This window comes from Volvox carteri, assembly GCF_000143455.1.
Source record: "Volvox carteri f. nagariensis unplaced genomic scaffold VOLCAscaffold_5, whole genome shotgun sequence".
In the NCBI taxonomy this organism is placed as follows: Eukaryota; Viridiplantae; Chlorophyta; class Chlorophyceae; order Chlamydomonadales; family Volvocaceae; genus Volvox; species Volvox carteri.
In genome coordinates, this window is record NW_003307548.1 from 237,240 (window position 1) to 252,845 (window position 15,606).

Genomic DNA, 15,606 nt, shown 5'->3' on the forward strand with positions numbered 1-15,606 from the left:
TGCTACTTGCATTGGCACAGTTGCACCGAGAGATTGATCCTCATAGGGAGCAATCCACGTTGGAGAATCCCCAAGCAGGGCTTGCATGCTACAGCATTTACCCTACCACAGGACTTAGGCATACGATACGACTCGTTACCTGCCGTATTCCCATGATGTCTATCCTCTGAGGCTCATCCGCTGCCACGAGGTCACTATTTCTCCGGCTGCCAGGGCCCAAATGGAACCTGGGGCTTTCCGCAGCATACCACAGGGTCGACATCCGCCTGTCGGCCCCACCGGTTGAAGGGTTCAGGAAGCTGCACGGGCTCTGCAGTTGCGAAACGTGGTAGATATTTACAGAGTGTGCAAGCAGTAGCCACTTAGCCTCGAACCAGCAGCCGCTGGACATGTGTCAATTTTATGAAAAGTAGGTAAGGTAGGCAGATTTACTTGCATGACAAGATTGGGCGCTGCCACAGTCCGTGCTCACCCTAAAATTCAGGATGGGGATTTGTGCCGCACATTTGCAGTTTGACAGGCCTTTCAGCCCAATGGTGATTCGTGCGTGGCGGCATGATGGTGCACCGTGTGCCCGGTTACACAGGTGAAAGCAACCTTGCACCGTTGCATGGTTCTCTTGAACTGCGTTCAGGTACCAGATTGCTTATTTGTTGCTTCCCTATTCCAGGCTTACGCTTTAAGCGAGGAAGGACCTTGCACTTGCATGGCTAGATTGTGAACCACGGGCCCATTTGAAAGTCAACCACTTGAAGGACGACCTCAACGCATTACATGTATAAGAGCAACTTAGCAGAATATTTGTGAAGGGAAAGGACGCCGTGACTTCTGCCGTGACGAAATATTTTGCCACATTACCAAGGTCGCTCTGTGGTCGGTAACCTTCAATAAGCAAGTAATCATTAAGCTTGTGGACAGAAAGCGCGATCAACTGGATATTTGACATGATGAATACTCGATCGCTTAGGCCATACGGTCATGGCGCTACCTGCAGGTTCCCGAGGACATTGTGCAAAGCATTTTGTCCAGTCAAGAATCGGACATGCCGTCTACCCTCCACGATAGTCCTTGCTGCTAAAGGCTCAAAAAACACAGCTTCCAAGGGCTTCGGTGCCCCAAAGCAACAGCCCGCTAAGGGAATTGCTTCAGATGCAGTTTGCCCTTGTGGCAGCGGAGCTGTGTACGAGGTGAGACGTCGGAACGGGGTTATGAAAAAAGTTTTAAATTTTGATGTAGCAATCCGGGGCCGCCTGGTACAATAGGACAAGGGGGCCAAGCGGAAGGCTGGCTTTTTCAACCTGAGGACGGCTGACAGCTAAATGGAGGATTGACTTTCCATCATATCCATCGTCGCACCCTCTCAATCATACCCCTTTGAGCTCCAGTCCCGCTCCGTTCCCCTCGCCCCTGCCCCCGTTCTGGCCCTCTACTCCACAACCCATCTCTCCTTTCAGGCCTGCTGCCTGCCGTACCACCAGGGCCCTGCCGTACCTCCCACGCCGGAGGCCCTCCTCCGCTCTCGCTACAGCGCTTACGTGGCTAAGGAGCCTGCGTTCATCGCCGACACCACCCACCCTGACTCCCCTGAGTACACAGGCTCCCGGGCCTCCTACATGGGCACCGTCAAGCAGACCATGAGGCGACTGGACCCCTTACAGCTTACCCTGCTGGGCAGTGAACCGGGCACCAGCCAGGATGAGGCGTTCATTACCTTTAGGCTCAAGAGGAGGGTTCGGGATCCGGAGGCCCCGAAGGGTGCTGCGGCCGAGGTGGGTGTGGGGGTGGTGATTTGTTCTTGGTCGGGCGAGACTGTGGGATTTCTGAGGAGAAGAGTCCTACCCTCTCACCACCCTCATGCTCGCGAAGTCAAACCAAACCCCAACTTCATTCGCAGGTTGACGAACTGACGGAGCGCAGCCGGTTCATCCGCGTCAAGGCTCGCTGGATGTACCTGGACAGCCAGTTTATAGAGGAGGAGGAACAGGAGCAGCAGGGGAAGGAGAAAGACAAGAAGGCGGTCGTGACAGGGGCGGGAGATGCTCAGCCCGGGGCACCGCCTAAGAAAAAGGGCCTCTTCAACTTGTTCTAGGATTATGACGGACTTGACAAGGCTCTGGGAACTGGCACCTGCACCCGTCTTATTGCATTTTTCTTCGCCGTTTCCGGTTGGGCAGGAATGCGAGGTGCTGTTGTCCGTTGGAAAGTGCGACATCCACGGCAGTCAATTACGCTGTTGTACACGACGAAACATAGATTTCCACGGAGGCCACGATATGGCCATTTTGCGATCTCAATCCAGGACTAGAAAGAAGATAACGCGTCGTCCACCACCTCGGATTTATTTTGTTTTATGTTCATTTGTTTATTTGCGCCCGGCGGCTGCACTCGCAACTTAAGGAAAGCAGATGAGAGGGGATGCGGAAACGTAGATGGCGCTGTGCGGGAGCGTCGGGAACAGCAGCAGCCTCGACCCAACCATAGGACTTACGTAATATTTTCTGGGGGGGGCTCTTCGGGTTCGGAACCTCCAAGGCCGCCTCTGCAAAGGTGTGTTTTGCCTGTGTCACTGGCAAAGCTATGTGGAGAAGCACCCGCGCACACACTGTTTTGTTTTGTTAACCGGCTTGCGTGTCCGTTCGCATTTACAAATACTTCGCTGCTTACTGCATTGCATATGTATGCGTCCGGTTCAAGGTCCTCAACCAAAATCTACCCCCAAACTGGCGGAGGCAGCCGTCAACACGGACCGCCAGACGGGCAGCCCGGGCCTGCATGTCCTACCTACACTTGCGAGGGCATATATGGCAACGGCATTCCCACTGGCATTTTCTCTCTGTTGCGAAGCCACGAGCTTACAACGCCAGGAGGTTCCGAGGGTGCTCCTGATGGGCAGCCGGATGGGTCGGCGGGTGAGTCCGCTTCGGGAATGAACCCCTGTCAGCACCAGCAGTAAGCCGATGCGCTGACATTACCATGGCGGCAACCAGCCTCCTAGCCACATACCCTAAGAACGGGCGCCGAAACGTAGCGCGGTTATCCCTGTCAAACCCACACACATATCAACACATTTCATGGACAGCATCAGCGTAAACTTTAAATTCTGTCAGCAGGTATTGGGCCCGTTGCTTTACAAATGCCGCCCTTCGCTCCGGAGCTAAGGATACGTTCAAACAAAACGTACCTGATTACCGTCGCGAGTAGATCCGATCAATCTAAAAGGTCTTGCGCACCATAAGGCCTGGAGGACCCCAGGTGGAAGTGGAGCGGGGAGGGGCAGGGCCGGGGGCAAGCGAAAGGAGCCGGGCAGCGCGCAAGGTGCAAGAATGTAACACGGGTGGGTGCTCATGCCGGGAAAGTTCTTCATCATATGACGTTTTGTGCACATATGGTTTTGTTGGAAAAGGGGAGATTGTGAGATCTCGGAGCTCAGACCACGAGTCGTGTTGTTCGTCTGGGTCAAACAACGGAAGTGACGTTCCGCTGTGCTTTCTCTCTCCATTTTTACACCTTTCATTTTCCCACGGGGGTCTAAACAGCGCCGATCTCACGTCAGTCCCCCCGCACCGCTCGTTGTTGTTGTTGTTGATGGGGTGTTACACTGTGGGCGGCTCGCCCGATAAAGGACGAGCACCGGGGGCCCTGACCGGGCCGAAACACAGCGCAGGGATGGGCGCGCGGCTCTACGTCCGTCTGTTCCTCCGCGCGCGCCTCGATCCCTCACTCACGCCAACCGGGACGCTCTCCCAGCCCCTGGCTAGGCAACACAGCGGCGCAGAAGCCTGCGAACCGATCTATGCGAGAGCCGCACGAAAGGCGCCACTTCGCCTGGCCTGCCTATTCACGCGCTCTCGTCCCTCTTGACCGCCAAAACAAGAGCAAAAAGAAAACAGAAAACACCACCGGGGGCAGGGGCTCTACTCAGGGGGCTGTTGTTGTTGTTGTTGTTACATGGTCGTGGGTGCGTTCCCCGTACCTGCAAACCACCCTAGTACGAGCCGAGGGCTCAAGGGCTGCCAAATCGCCTATAAGCACCATCCTACCTCGCATTTCCAACGAAACAAGTGATGAAGTATACTAACGACCAAAGGGAACGATAGAGTTACGGTGGGACCATATGCGTTCCAGCATCCTTGCCAGGCGTTCAGGTTCCCACTTCATAGCGTCCTTCATATGGTTCAAAGCGTGGAAAGCCCATATCAGATCTGATTTCGTCGTACACCGGACAGTCCAGCAAAATGTGTTTTTCATCCTCGATATGGCTATCAGTGTCGCAGCAAGGGCATACTCGCTCGTTGTGAAATGGCAATGCGCTCATTACCGCCTTGAATTCCTGAGAGACCCACGGCGTGGGGGTTTAGGTGGCCTGGTCGGGGGAAAGCCCATTTGCCTGAGCGGGGAAAGTGAAATGAGGAACTTGTTGCTTTGAAAGCAGTTAATGAACTTTCGCTACATGCACATGGTTAGGCATGGTTCTTCGGCGTGTCCCGTACCTTTTCCCCCAGCAGCGCCCAAGGACAATGCGCATTTGCGTTGCGACTGGGCCGCCGATGACAGTGTAGGTACATGGCATGGATGTTAAAAACATACATTGCAACGCCCAAACAGCAACCCTTCCCGACCCTCGACAACATCGTAAGGTGTGCACAAACTTTTACACTTACAGCACGTTACGATAGCAGTTGCTGCAACGTGAAGCTACGTCGCGAAGTGCACTGCAGCCTTGCAGGAAAAATGAAATGACACACTCCTTTTTGAGAGTTTAGTAATTTCAGCGCGTATGACATTGGCCCCGTACGTACTGCAGCCCGCCATCCTGGCAGGAAAAACGAGCAAGGCGAAAGAAGCGACCTCTCCTGGCATCGGGCCGGCCCTTGCCTAGTTGACTAGTATCAACGGCACACAGAGCCGGCTGGCGAGTCAGTGCCAGCAAACCAAACAACCCCCCTCCTGGTGCATCTTAGTTGGCATCATCAAGATAGCAACGTAGGACCAAAACGTGAATTAATTCTGTCACCGAAAGGCAGTTCACGCAAAACTGTGCTGGCCCCCTCAGTCCGCAGTTCAGCCCTAGTCCCTGCCGTAATCCTGCCGTAATCGCGGCCCCCTTCCGATGCCTACCGATCGCAGTCTTGCCGGTAAATTAACTGTCACCACAACCCGCTCCCCGTCCGTTTTTCGCATGCCGTTTGCATTTGTTCGTAGCCACTTTCATGCACACTCTCGTCTGCACAAACCTACCAGATATGCCTATCTAACCCTCGCACGCATACACGTCCGTGCACGGACATCTGCGGGACTTACACCGCCGAATATATGCATGGGTCTCTTCACATATGCTTGATACTCAAACTGTGCATCATCCATCTGCAGGCATGGCTGAAGCCCCAGCACGACAGACCCAATTGCTGCTTAACAGCCCCAGTGAAGCAGCTTGGCCTTTGAGCCGCAGCGCAGCCTTGGGGTCCCAACATCTAGTAGCTTCCCACACACAAACGTAAACACAAACACACGCCGCCCAGTGCTCTATCAACTTTCCTCAACGCTACGGCAAAGTAGCCCACACATTGGACCGGTAGTGCTCAAGAGCTCACCTCCCCCCCGGTATATCTGCACCCACCACATATATGTGTATATCTGCACCACCACATAGCCCGTTCGGTTTCATTTCAACAACGATGTGGGCGATATCGTCCATGACACAGATCGAATGCGCGTATCGAGAGCCAGCAATGCACAGGTAAAATAACCCTATCCGTACAAGGTCGGACTCCCGGACTCTCCCTTGCGTCGTCGTAAAAGGCGGCCGCGCCAGCTTCCCCATCTCACCCACATGCCATGCCGTCCACTGCCGCGCATGTCTCCCCTAAGAAGCTGATATCATGAAACCACCAAACGATCCACTCGTCGCTCTTTCAAGACTTAGTGGGCAACGTCATGGAGGAGTAGTTCACTCAAGCCGCTGTCACATTTTGCAAAAGCGACACGTAGCCCCGAGCTACGGATCTCCAGTCTCGCCCGTAGGAGTAATCCTTAGCTGCACTCTGGAACTTCACTCGGAGCTTCTCGTCGCGAAGGAGTTTCAAGATTCCCTCGCGCAGCGCGGGCGAGCTCTCGAACTCCACCAGTATACCCCGTCCCACCAGCGCCGACGCGGCGTGGTCGAACGCCGTCGACACGACGGCTTTCCCGGCGGCCATGGCCATCGTAAGAGTACCTGAATTGGTCGTTATACGCTCCGTGTACGGCAGGACAAATATGTCAGCCGCCTGAACGTATCGCAACAGCAACTCGTTCTCCAGGAACTTGCTGACAAACCTGACATTGTCTAGGATGCGGGGGTCTGACGCATCTTTGACCAACCTTGCATAGTAATCCGTGCACGGCTGACCGCAGTCGGGGTGTGGCTCGCCGACGATCAAGTACACCACGTTTGGGAAATCCTTGACGATTTCGGGCAAGGCATGAAGCACCAAATGGATTCCCTTCCCCGGGCTGAGCAAGCCGTTGGTCAGCAAGACGGTCTTCCCCGTCAGGTTCAGGACGGACTTCGCTGCGAGCGGGTCCACAGCTGTCATCAAGGGGGCTCCGTGGGGTAGTACGACGACGTTGGCGCCAGGGATACCATGAAGAGCCCCCAGCTTATTGCGGCTGGACTCGGACATCACAACAACGTTGGTGGACGCTGCCGACAGGTGCTGCAGTATGTACTGTTGCGGGTTCCCCAGGTTGTCGCTGAGTGTGTGAATCACGCTGATGACCGGCACCTCCAGCATTTTCGCAAAGCAGACAACCAAGCTGCCAACCGTACCACCCCATATCCCGAACTCATGCTGCAAGATCACCGCGTGAAATCCCTCGCTGTTAACGTAATGCGCAGCCGAGATGTAGTCGCCGTAGTTTTCCTGCCGAATGAAGCGCGTGCTTTGCTCAGGGCCACGGGTTGCTGGTATCTCGGCATCCCAGACCAGAGGCAGAATCTCCACAGAGCTTTCTTTCGGCAGCAGAGGCTGCAAGTGCTCCAAAAGAGCCGCGTTGAAAGTTGCGATCCCACAGCGACGGGGAAGCGCCGTCGACACCACAGCGACCTTCAGCGCCGGCTTGCTCTGTTTGGCGCGAGGGCTGGCTTTGGGGAACGCACCGCACATGTGCACATCCACTGGGATGGGGTCCTTGGCCATGTCCAGGGATTTTGGTGCGCGAGGGCTCGCCAATTTTAGCTCAGATTCACCAATTTCTCTGAGGCGCTCCAGAACCATGTTACTCACGATCTTGTTGTCGTACCGTTCGACTACCCTAAGCCTGGCCTTGTTTCCGATCGCGCGCAGGCTACGGCTGCGGTAAGCCGCCAGGAAAGCCGCCGTCAAATCGTCTACGTTTGGCTTCGCCCAGTTTGACCCTCGCAGCCCTTTGTCTGATGTGTGAACGGGAACCATCGTGTGATTGACCTGGAATGCGAAATCCGGCTGGATGTATTCCGCCAGGCCGCCCCATGTGGCCGATATGATAGGTTTGCCGAGACTCATTGCCTCCAAGTACGGCACATCCCAGCCTTCACTTCGGAGCGGTACGACCAGAACGTCGACGGACGAGCAGATCCTTAGAAGCTCGTCCTGCAGGAGCTGCCTGCCGAGCACGTGCACGTGCGGTGCACTGTCGTCCCGAGGATCGGCGTCCAGGCTGATGGACTGCAGATAAGGGTCGCCGCTGCTGAGCAGGAAGGTGTTCATCGCGTCGTAGATGTAGTCCTTTCGGTAGGTCATCTCGGGTAGCATGGCCGTGTGGACATAGAGCGATACGTCCGCTGTGCGGTTACGGAACGCCTGCAGCCGCAGCCACACCACCAAAACAAGGGGGGAAGGGGTCGCTGATTGGCTGATTAGGTGTCTCCGTCATCATGGTTTGGTTGTTAAGAGCACCCGGTTTGTCCACGGACTATGCAATATGTTTGCAGTCTAAAAAAGTGGGTTAAACCGATGATCCTGCTCCAATCCATTTTTATATCGAAACCTAACCATCGCCTTCTATCCAACCCACCCACCTGGAACTAGACACGTACAGGCATCCGTACTGCAAAATGACGTTTAGGGTATTTATATCTGCTCCTGCCTCCGTGTCGGTATGGCAGTTCTTCCCTACCTTCAGGTAGGCCGAAAGCACCGCCTGCCAGCCCGTGTAATCATCCAACCGGAACGATGCCAAGAAAGCCACCCGGCGCTGCCTCGGTAGCGTCACCGGCTCCCAGATATCCGGGTCGTACATCCACGAATCCACACTATCCGGAATGACGAAGATCTTATCCGCCCTGACCCCTTGGCTCTCCAGGATTGCGGCATGCCAGTTAGACGGCACCCAAACCTCGTCCAGCTCGTTCTTCATCTGGTTCGCCCACTGGCGGTTAACGCGGTCCAGATCCCATGAGTAGCGTCCAATCAGGTAGGACGATGAGTTGTTTGGAGGCCATGGCCACGCAGCCAGCTGGCGATAGTCCTTTTGATGGATTATGATGTCGGATGGCAGGTAGGCGGATAGGCCCCGGAGCCGGTGCACCCTCCTGGAGAATGACAGCGGAGCTGCCTGGAGGACGTCTGGATGCTCGCAAAAGGGCCAACCACGCTGTATCTGCGCCCTGAGCTGCAGCCGTCCCTCCAGGTGCTGCACGAGGTTGTAGGCCTTGGCGCCGTCAGAGCCACCACATTGCATGACCCAGCTCACCGTTGCATTACTCGCCAAGTCCGAGGCATACTGCGCGGCAAGGTCACGCCCCCAGAGCTCGTCGAACGCCTGCAGCGCCGCCGGGTCTTGACGCGACTCAGTGGCCGTTTCGATGAAGATACTGGCGGGAGACACCAGCACAGCATGCCGACCGTAGCGGTAAAGCCGAAGAGCCATGTCCGAACAGGCTAAAGAGCTCCCCAACTCTACGGAAAAGCCGCCATTTTCCAGGAGGCTTCTGGCGGCGGAAGCGCGCATCACCCAAGCTGAGCAGTCCGCAGCGCGTATCTCCGCGGGCTTCATGGCTGGGCGGTAACTCCAAGGGTATCCTGCGTACATCGCCACAGGCTGGACTACCTGACGGCCCAAGTAGTCATCAAACACCTTCTCGAACCGAGACCCAGAGCTTTTTATCGTGCCGTTTGCAAACAAGACCTTGGCGAAAACCGCAGCCGCATCGGTGTGCTGATGGAGCCCGTTGACCAGCCCCGACAGCCAGCCGTACAAGGGCCGCAAGGACTCCACCACTACGGCGACATAAGGGGTCTCCGGGTCCCGTTCGAGAACCTGCTGCAGGCCAAACCGCACGCATGCGTCCCAATGCAGCTCTCCGGCGGGGTGCAGAGTCGCCAGGGTACCAGCCACAGGCTCTGTGAGGCTAGTTGAGTCCGGGGCGAGGTCCTGACCCGAACAGTCAACCAGGAACACCTTGGCATGGCAGGAGCCGCCAGTGTAGCGCTGCAAATGGCTGGCTAGGATCTGCACCTGTGCGAGGTTGGTGCGGTCCACCATAGGCAATACAACCGCTGCATCGCATTGGGACAGCTGGCCGGGCACGGCGGGTTTGGTCCATGCAGATTTTCCAGCGGCCGGCCACGCCCACCGCGGCGTCGCGTTGACATTCAGCACATGGCCGGTGATGGGCAGTTCGGGTGACATGCTCATCACCACTTCGTGGGGCTCCAGTTGGCGGGGCCACACGCGGACGTTCCCGACTTGGCCCGGGAAGCGGCCTTCAAACCACCGCGGAGATCTGCCCAGGTGCAGCGGGGAGAAATCCGCGAGCGGGCTGACCTCGGCTGTTTGCCGCAAGGCGCCATTCACGTACAGGTTCGCCTTGCCGGAGCTGTAAGTGAGCACGAAGTAGTTCCTGCAAGGAGGCAACAAGTCCAGAATGGGCAATGTTATCTGTCTGCTGGTTTAATGGATCTTGCCACGGCAGACATGACAATATTGTCGCTGCGTATTGTCGAGGAGTGTGTCGAGGGCGCCACGTCGACGAAGGAGAAAGAATGAGAAGCCGTATGCATCAATCCTTGTACTGGCGCTCAAGCACCATGCATCACACCGCGGATCAAGTGCGTAGCGACACATGTTTAGTTGATTGTAAGCGGCCATGGGCCTGTGTAGCCTTAGTGAGTCTTACCAGCTGTCCGCAGTAACCGCTCCGGCGTATCGATGTATGGGAGGAGGGTCGCGGAGGGATGCAGAAAACCAAGCCGCGTCCGATTCGGAAATGGTGTAGGCCGCAAGGCAAAAGAAGGTCATCTGGGACTGTGAGTTCCGTACGACGACTGTGCAGCCTGCGTACAGCAAACGCCAAGCTATGAAGGCGGGTGATAAGGACAGAGACCGGCTGGATCGTCGATTGGGGAATTATCTCGCTCTTCATTCAAAATAGTGGAGGAGATCCCGGTCGCCCCGTGCATGGGACTCACCGGGCAGTTGTACGCATTGTCGCAATGCGCTTTGGAAAGAGGGCGTGTGGCTGATTTTCAAGGTACGGTCCGCGCAGCGGCAGCGCCGGTTGGGTTGGTAGTCGAAATGCCGTCGCAAATCAGGCCACGCCTCCTCCACGGCAAGATATGGCACCGCTGGGGCCGCGAACTTGAGACTGGCTGAACCAATTGAGAACGCGGTTACGTCGAGTACGTCGTCCAGGCTGTAATCCAGGCGCACCCAGCCTGCCACACTGCCGATATACATGCATCAGGGCAAGGTAATCTTTTATTAAGTCGATTACCCTTGCGATTACCCTTGCGACGGGAGATGTAGCGCATCCTAAGCATCGAATTTTGAATACCTCGCTTGAAATACTGTGCTCAGGCTTTGTTCTTGCACTTCTCTTCCCTAGCCTCTTATTGCGCCATTGCCCTCCCAATGGTTCAGGGTGGTTCGGCATTGCGCCCGGCCCTCGCATACCCGCCTTAACAGCCCGCCTTTACACCGCCCCGCATACCACAAATCGCATCATCTCTGCCTGCTTGTTTTCCGTGTGTTCACGGGGTCGCCGACGAGCGCCCGACCGTGCTTAGCTGCTTCGTCGCTGGTGCGCGTGCATGGTATCACGCGATGGTACTCAACACAACAGCACGACATTGCACCGGGTTAAACCATCGCGCCAAACTTTCATCCACGCACATTTCTGAAATTATGTATGACCATTAAAACTGCACAGGGAGCTCATCGGTTTCGTAGCAGCGTTTCCGTTGTTTACTTGGCGTCGCTCGGGACGCGTGCTAACGTAAAATATCATCCTCAATTTAACGTAAAGCATCAGCCCCTTTTACATTGGAGTTATCATTGGTTTGGGCGAATTCCAGTATATCCCAGGTTTTTCGGGTCGCTCTGCATTTCGTTGTCAATGCTGGACACCGCTTAATTAGGGAATTCCTTTTGAATGTGCCGGCGCCTGTGATAGATGCTTTAAAGCATCTTTATAACATTTATTTCAACAGTTTTTATTATTATTTTTGTATATTCGAGTCGCCTTCAGTCCCCCGAAGCCCGCCAAAATTGCCTAATCACCCTCTTTGCCAACGGTGGTGTGGAAGGTTGTGGTGGTGTGGAAGGGAAGGTCTCCTTGGCGGTGGAAAACCTCACCTCCAAGAACTGTTCAGGCCACGGATCTTGAAACTGCGGCATACTGAACCAGATCCGCACTGCAAGGTGCACGCAAGGTCCATCACCAGCGCGTCAGTCGGGTGTCAATCCACCATATTGATGCTATGATTTCCTATTGCGAAAATAAAATAATCGTAATAAGTTATTCGCACCTGTAATCTGCTCTGCCCCGATAAGCCGCTGGACAAGTTTATGACGCAGTCCCCGTTGTAACAAACTTGATGTCGAAAGTTGTCCTTCAGGTAATGCTTATGTGTGATCAACCATGTGGAACAGCTGACAAGAAATGCAAGCGCTAGAAGGATCCAAGACCAGCCTTTGAAGCATCTGACATGTTGCGGCCTGGCCGAGGTTCGCCTCATCAGAACAGCTTCCTACCAGTCGGCCCTATAGCGGACTGCCGTTACGTTTGAAGAAAATTCGGCATGATAAGCCTAAGAATTCTGAAGTTTGGCAGCATATTGGGGATCGAGCGAGTTGGGAATGTCAACAGGCAATACGAGGCAATGCGCTCGTACGACTGAACTACGTGCGCGCGAAAGCGGAAATGGAATATTAACAGGCAATTCTCCTCAATTATGTATGCTCTAACTCCTGTGATGCATAAACCATATAACGGGCTGAGGGGGTCGCAGCGCTTGCCGTCGACACGACTTCACCCAAACCTGGTTCACGCCACTGGATCTTCGGAGGGGCTTGGGCACCTCTCCAACGGGCTATCGCTTCTAAAAGCCATCAGCTTCAAAGTTGCTCGCCACCGCTTTGAACTGAGTATGAGAATCAAAATGCAATACCTTGAGCACATTTGTCAAAATAGCGAAGGACCATACAAACAGTACTAAGTTTGCCGGGAGTAGTACAAGTAATAAAAACCCTGGCACATGTGCAACTATGTGCAGGACAGCCTTGCCAAAGCCGCTTATAAACAAATTGGACGGCGAAATCACTTTTCCAACGACATCTGCGGTGCTTGGAACTCAGTACATATTAAGTATGCGCCATTCCATACTCCTTCGCACATATTCGCACCGGGTTTAGGGGCAGCGCAGGCAGCTGATAGCATGACAATACGCCTGAAATGCCGGGATACGCTCGATTCGCTGAAGGTGGACTCATAATGCAGTGTCGGGCCGGAGACGCGCGTACTCGCAGGGCCCGCTCTCTAGTTCCGGAACCTGCTTTCCCTGTGGTCCACAAGCAGATTTCATCTCCGGTAATGGTCCGGAGCGGGGAAATAGCCAAAAAATCAGCGTTCTTTATATCTATACTGTTCAGCATCAGGATGTTCATGCCAGCTTAAATGCTTAAGAGCAGAAGTGCTTAGTGCTCAGGTGGGCTCAGTGATGTTCAAGGCATCGATGGGGGGGATGGTTCGGGTTGTATCAGCCGCTCAGGTTGTCCAGGTCCACACGCACGCAAACACCCCAACGGACGCGGGGCGCAGGGCGGAGAAGGCGGAGGCCCCTACATCTGGCAGCTGACATGGCAGAAATGCGCCGCGGTAGGTTAAGGTAAAAGTTGGGGAGAAGATGGCGTGAGCTTAAGGTGTTAGGGATTAGGAGGTCAAGTAATTGTTTATTAGGAGGTCAATTGACCTCCTAATAATCACTTGCAAGTGATTCGCCTCAAAATTCGCCTTTTCATATCCAGCCGCATTTGTGAGTCTCCAAATACATCAGTTGTAACTATTAATAGTTACATGATAATGGTTGGAAACTGCGTACTATTTAGGCCTCCGACGTCTGAAGGATGAGACGTAAAAGTTCGGGCGTGTATATGTAAAGGGAGACCACTGCGCCAAAGAAATATCATGGATAAATTGTATTAACACCTAATATTATACAAGCAGATTATACATGAATCCGGCATATGCGCGTTGCTCGACATTCGTTCGCCAAGGGACTCTTCTCCCATCCTATTTAACGCTGCGTGGCGTTTAACATCATGGGACCGACATCAAAGATAAATTAACCGATTAAGTTTTGCCACCAGCGCTGGATTAGCTTGATAGGTAACGACAAGGACTTTGCTGTGAGTTTCACCGAATCGTTGGAGCGGCGACAGCTCGGCGACTAACTTCGTCTTTAATCCTCTTGTCAATCGCACATTGCTCCCCAATATCTTATGAGACTCTGAGCCATCAGACTATAGGAATAAAATTAAATTGAATTACGTTGGATTAATTTGCACCCTGTGTGCCATGCTGGTGCAAGACATCCTGACAGACGGAAAGGTCCGACGCGACCCGACCCGACTATTTCCTGTGCCCTCGACAAGGGAACATCCAGACCTAAATTTTTATTCCGGTATGGCATCGGCATTCATTCAAATTTCCTGCATTGAGGTCGGCGGCATGTGCGGCAATGTAAAAGTTTGTTTTGCGTCGTGCGCGTACGACAGCAGCACAGCACAAAGCTTGCCGCCTAATGACAGCGCTAATGGCATTCTTATCAGAAATATCCATCACAAGGATGGTCGGTCTGAAGGCTGCGCATATGTGTTGCTTGGCCGATTGGCCTGCCAACAATGGCACATACCAGGAGAGAACGCAGAAGGCCGCTTCGTGTTGTATCTTGGTATCGTGGGCTGTTTCCTTATTTGGCTTGAGTGTGTGTGTGTGTGTGTGTGTGTGCGCGTGTGTGTGTGTGTGTGCGTGTGTGCGTGTGTGCGTGTGTGCGGGAAACACCGCACTATCGGCCTAGCCTAGCGCCCAAACACATATGCTCCAACATCCTCGCCAGACGTGCGGGCTCCCATCTCATGGCCTCCAACATGCTCTGTTGATTATCGAATCCCTTTTCCGCACGGATATCACTATTATTTGGCTTGTCATTGACAGATTTACTGGATGTGTGCGGAGTAAGGTGATAACTGTCTATTCGTACTACACGTCTTCGTTAACCAATAGAAAACATCCTAAACAGGCCCGTATGAGCAACCTGTTGAATGACATCAATGTGAAGCATAGGATCCGAAAGCATTAAATGACTTGCTATCGATCTATTTAGAGAAATACTTGGGCCAGGCTGCAGCTGCCGGCCCCATAGGCACAGGTGAACTGAGCACCCGCAGTAAGCCAAGATGGAAACCCTGACCAAGTTACAAGTTACAGAGGACCAAGCTGGCTCCTTTCGCTCGGGCGGCTGTAGGACCGGGCCATCTATCAGCGAGGTGAGATGGGTCTTCAACGGGTAGCAGTCCCACCTGGACATAAAGCACCCACCACCCCTTTGACCTCTGTGGAGGCTGTTCGGGTTCAGGAGGGCTGGGGCCGCACCCGCAAAGAAAATGGCTTCTTCATCTTGCAGCACATCTTATTAAGGCGGCATACATCGTAGCACACCGTAGCATATCAAGGTGTGGGGTTGGTAGTGCCCAGTTGGTACTCCATGCCGCCATGAAACCCTTAGGATTTCGAATGTCTAATTGGGGTGCAGGCCGGTCAAAGCAACTTAGGAGCCTCCCGAAGCCGCAGTCTGTTTGGAACAAAGCCTCTGCTCAAACTCCTCACCGCGCCTACCGTCTCTGTGCGGCTACACGTAAAGCTGAAAGGCTGGCCAAACTCAACGGCTGGATTACAAACCTACATCCCCTTATGTCATGTGGAAGAATAAGCAGTGAATAGCAGTAATACGGGCACATTACAAGTTTATACGTGGTGTCGGATAGGTTGCTCTTGACGGGCAAATTTCCGCTTAGACGGAATCAACCGGAGGCCGGAAGGATATACCAAGGTTGGGTACGACAGCTATACGACAGTACTCCAGGAACTGTTCCGCTTACGCGTCACAGGTAACTACCGTTATTAACGGAATGTAAGTAACACCTCAACAGGCTGGTCTTCATGATTTGCGTGGGCTGGCCTACCGTTGAGACCTGAAGGCCTGCAACGGTCTTCTTCGTCATATCGCCGCACCAGGTGTGCTCTGAAGCGGCAGGGATCCAGCATCGAGAGTGACGTGCTTCATATTCAGGATGGACCTGAGTCTG

At 54.1% G+C, this 15,606-nt stretch overlaps 2 protein-coding genes across 2 annotated transcripts; one reads left to right on the forward strand and one right to left on the reverse strand.

Moving 5' to 3' along the window:
• Positions 1–913: 913 nt before the first annotated feature.
• VOLCADRAFT_103277 (uncharacterized protein) lies at positions 914–2,623 on the forward strand. Its single transcript, XM_002947006.1, has 3 exons — positions 914–1,187; positions 1,455–1,769; positions 1,895–2,623. Exons 1-3 carry the CDS (start codon positions 945–947, stop codon positions 2,087–2,089), a joined length of 753 nt encoding a protein of 250 aa, XP_002947052.1. The 5' UTR covers positions 914–944; the 3' UTR covers positions 2,090–2,623.
• A 3,328-nt stretch (positions 2,624–5,951) lies between these two features.
• VOLCADRAFT_87288 (uncharacterized protein) lies at positions 5,952–10,698 on the reverse strand (the record flags this gene model as incomplete). The annotated part of the gene is made up of 4 exons (XM_002947139.1): positions 5,952–7,820; positions 8,137–9,862; positions 10,139–10,295; positions 10,431–10,698. 4 exons carry the CDS (start codon positions 10,696–10,698, stop codon positions 5,952–5,954), a joined length of 4,020 nt encoding a protein of 1,339 aa, XP_002947185.1.
• Positions 10,699–15,606: the final 4,908 nt, after the last annotated feature.

Bases quoted from the DNA above. Each gene is read 5' to 3' on its own strand.
- VOLCADRAFT_103277 (XM_002947006.1), top strand. From the start codon at position 945: ATGATGAATACTCGATCGCTTAGGCCATACGGTCATGGCGCTACCTGC. The intron at 1,188-1,454 runs GTGAGACGTCGG...CTCTCCTTTCAG, and splicing joins GCAGCGGAGCTGTGTACGAG to GCCTGCTGCCTGCCGTACCA. The intron at 1,770-1,894 runs GTGGGTGTGGGG...CTTCATTCGCAG, and splicing joins CGAAGGGTGCTGCGGCCGAG to GTTGACGAACTGACGGAGCG.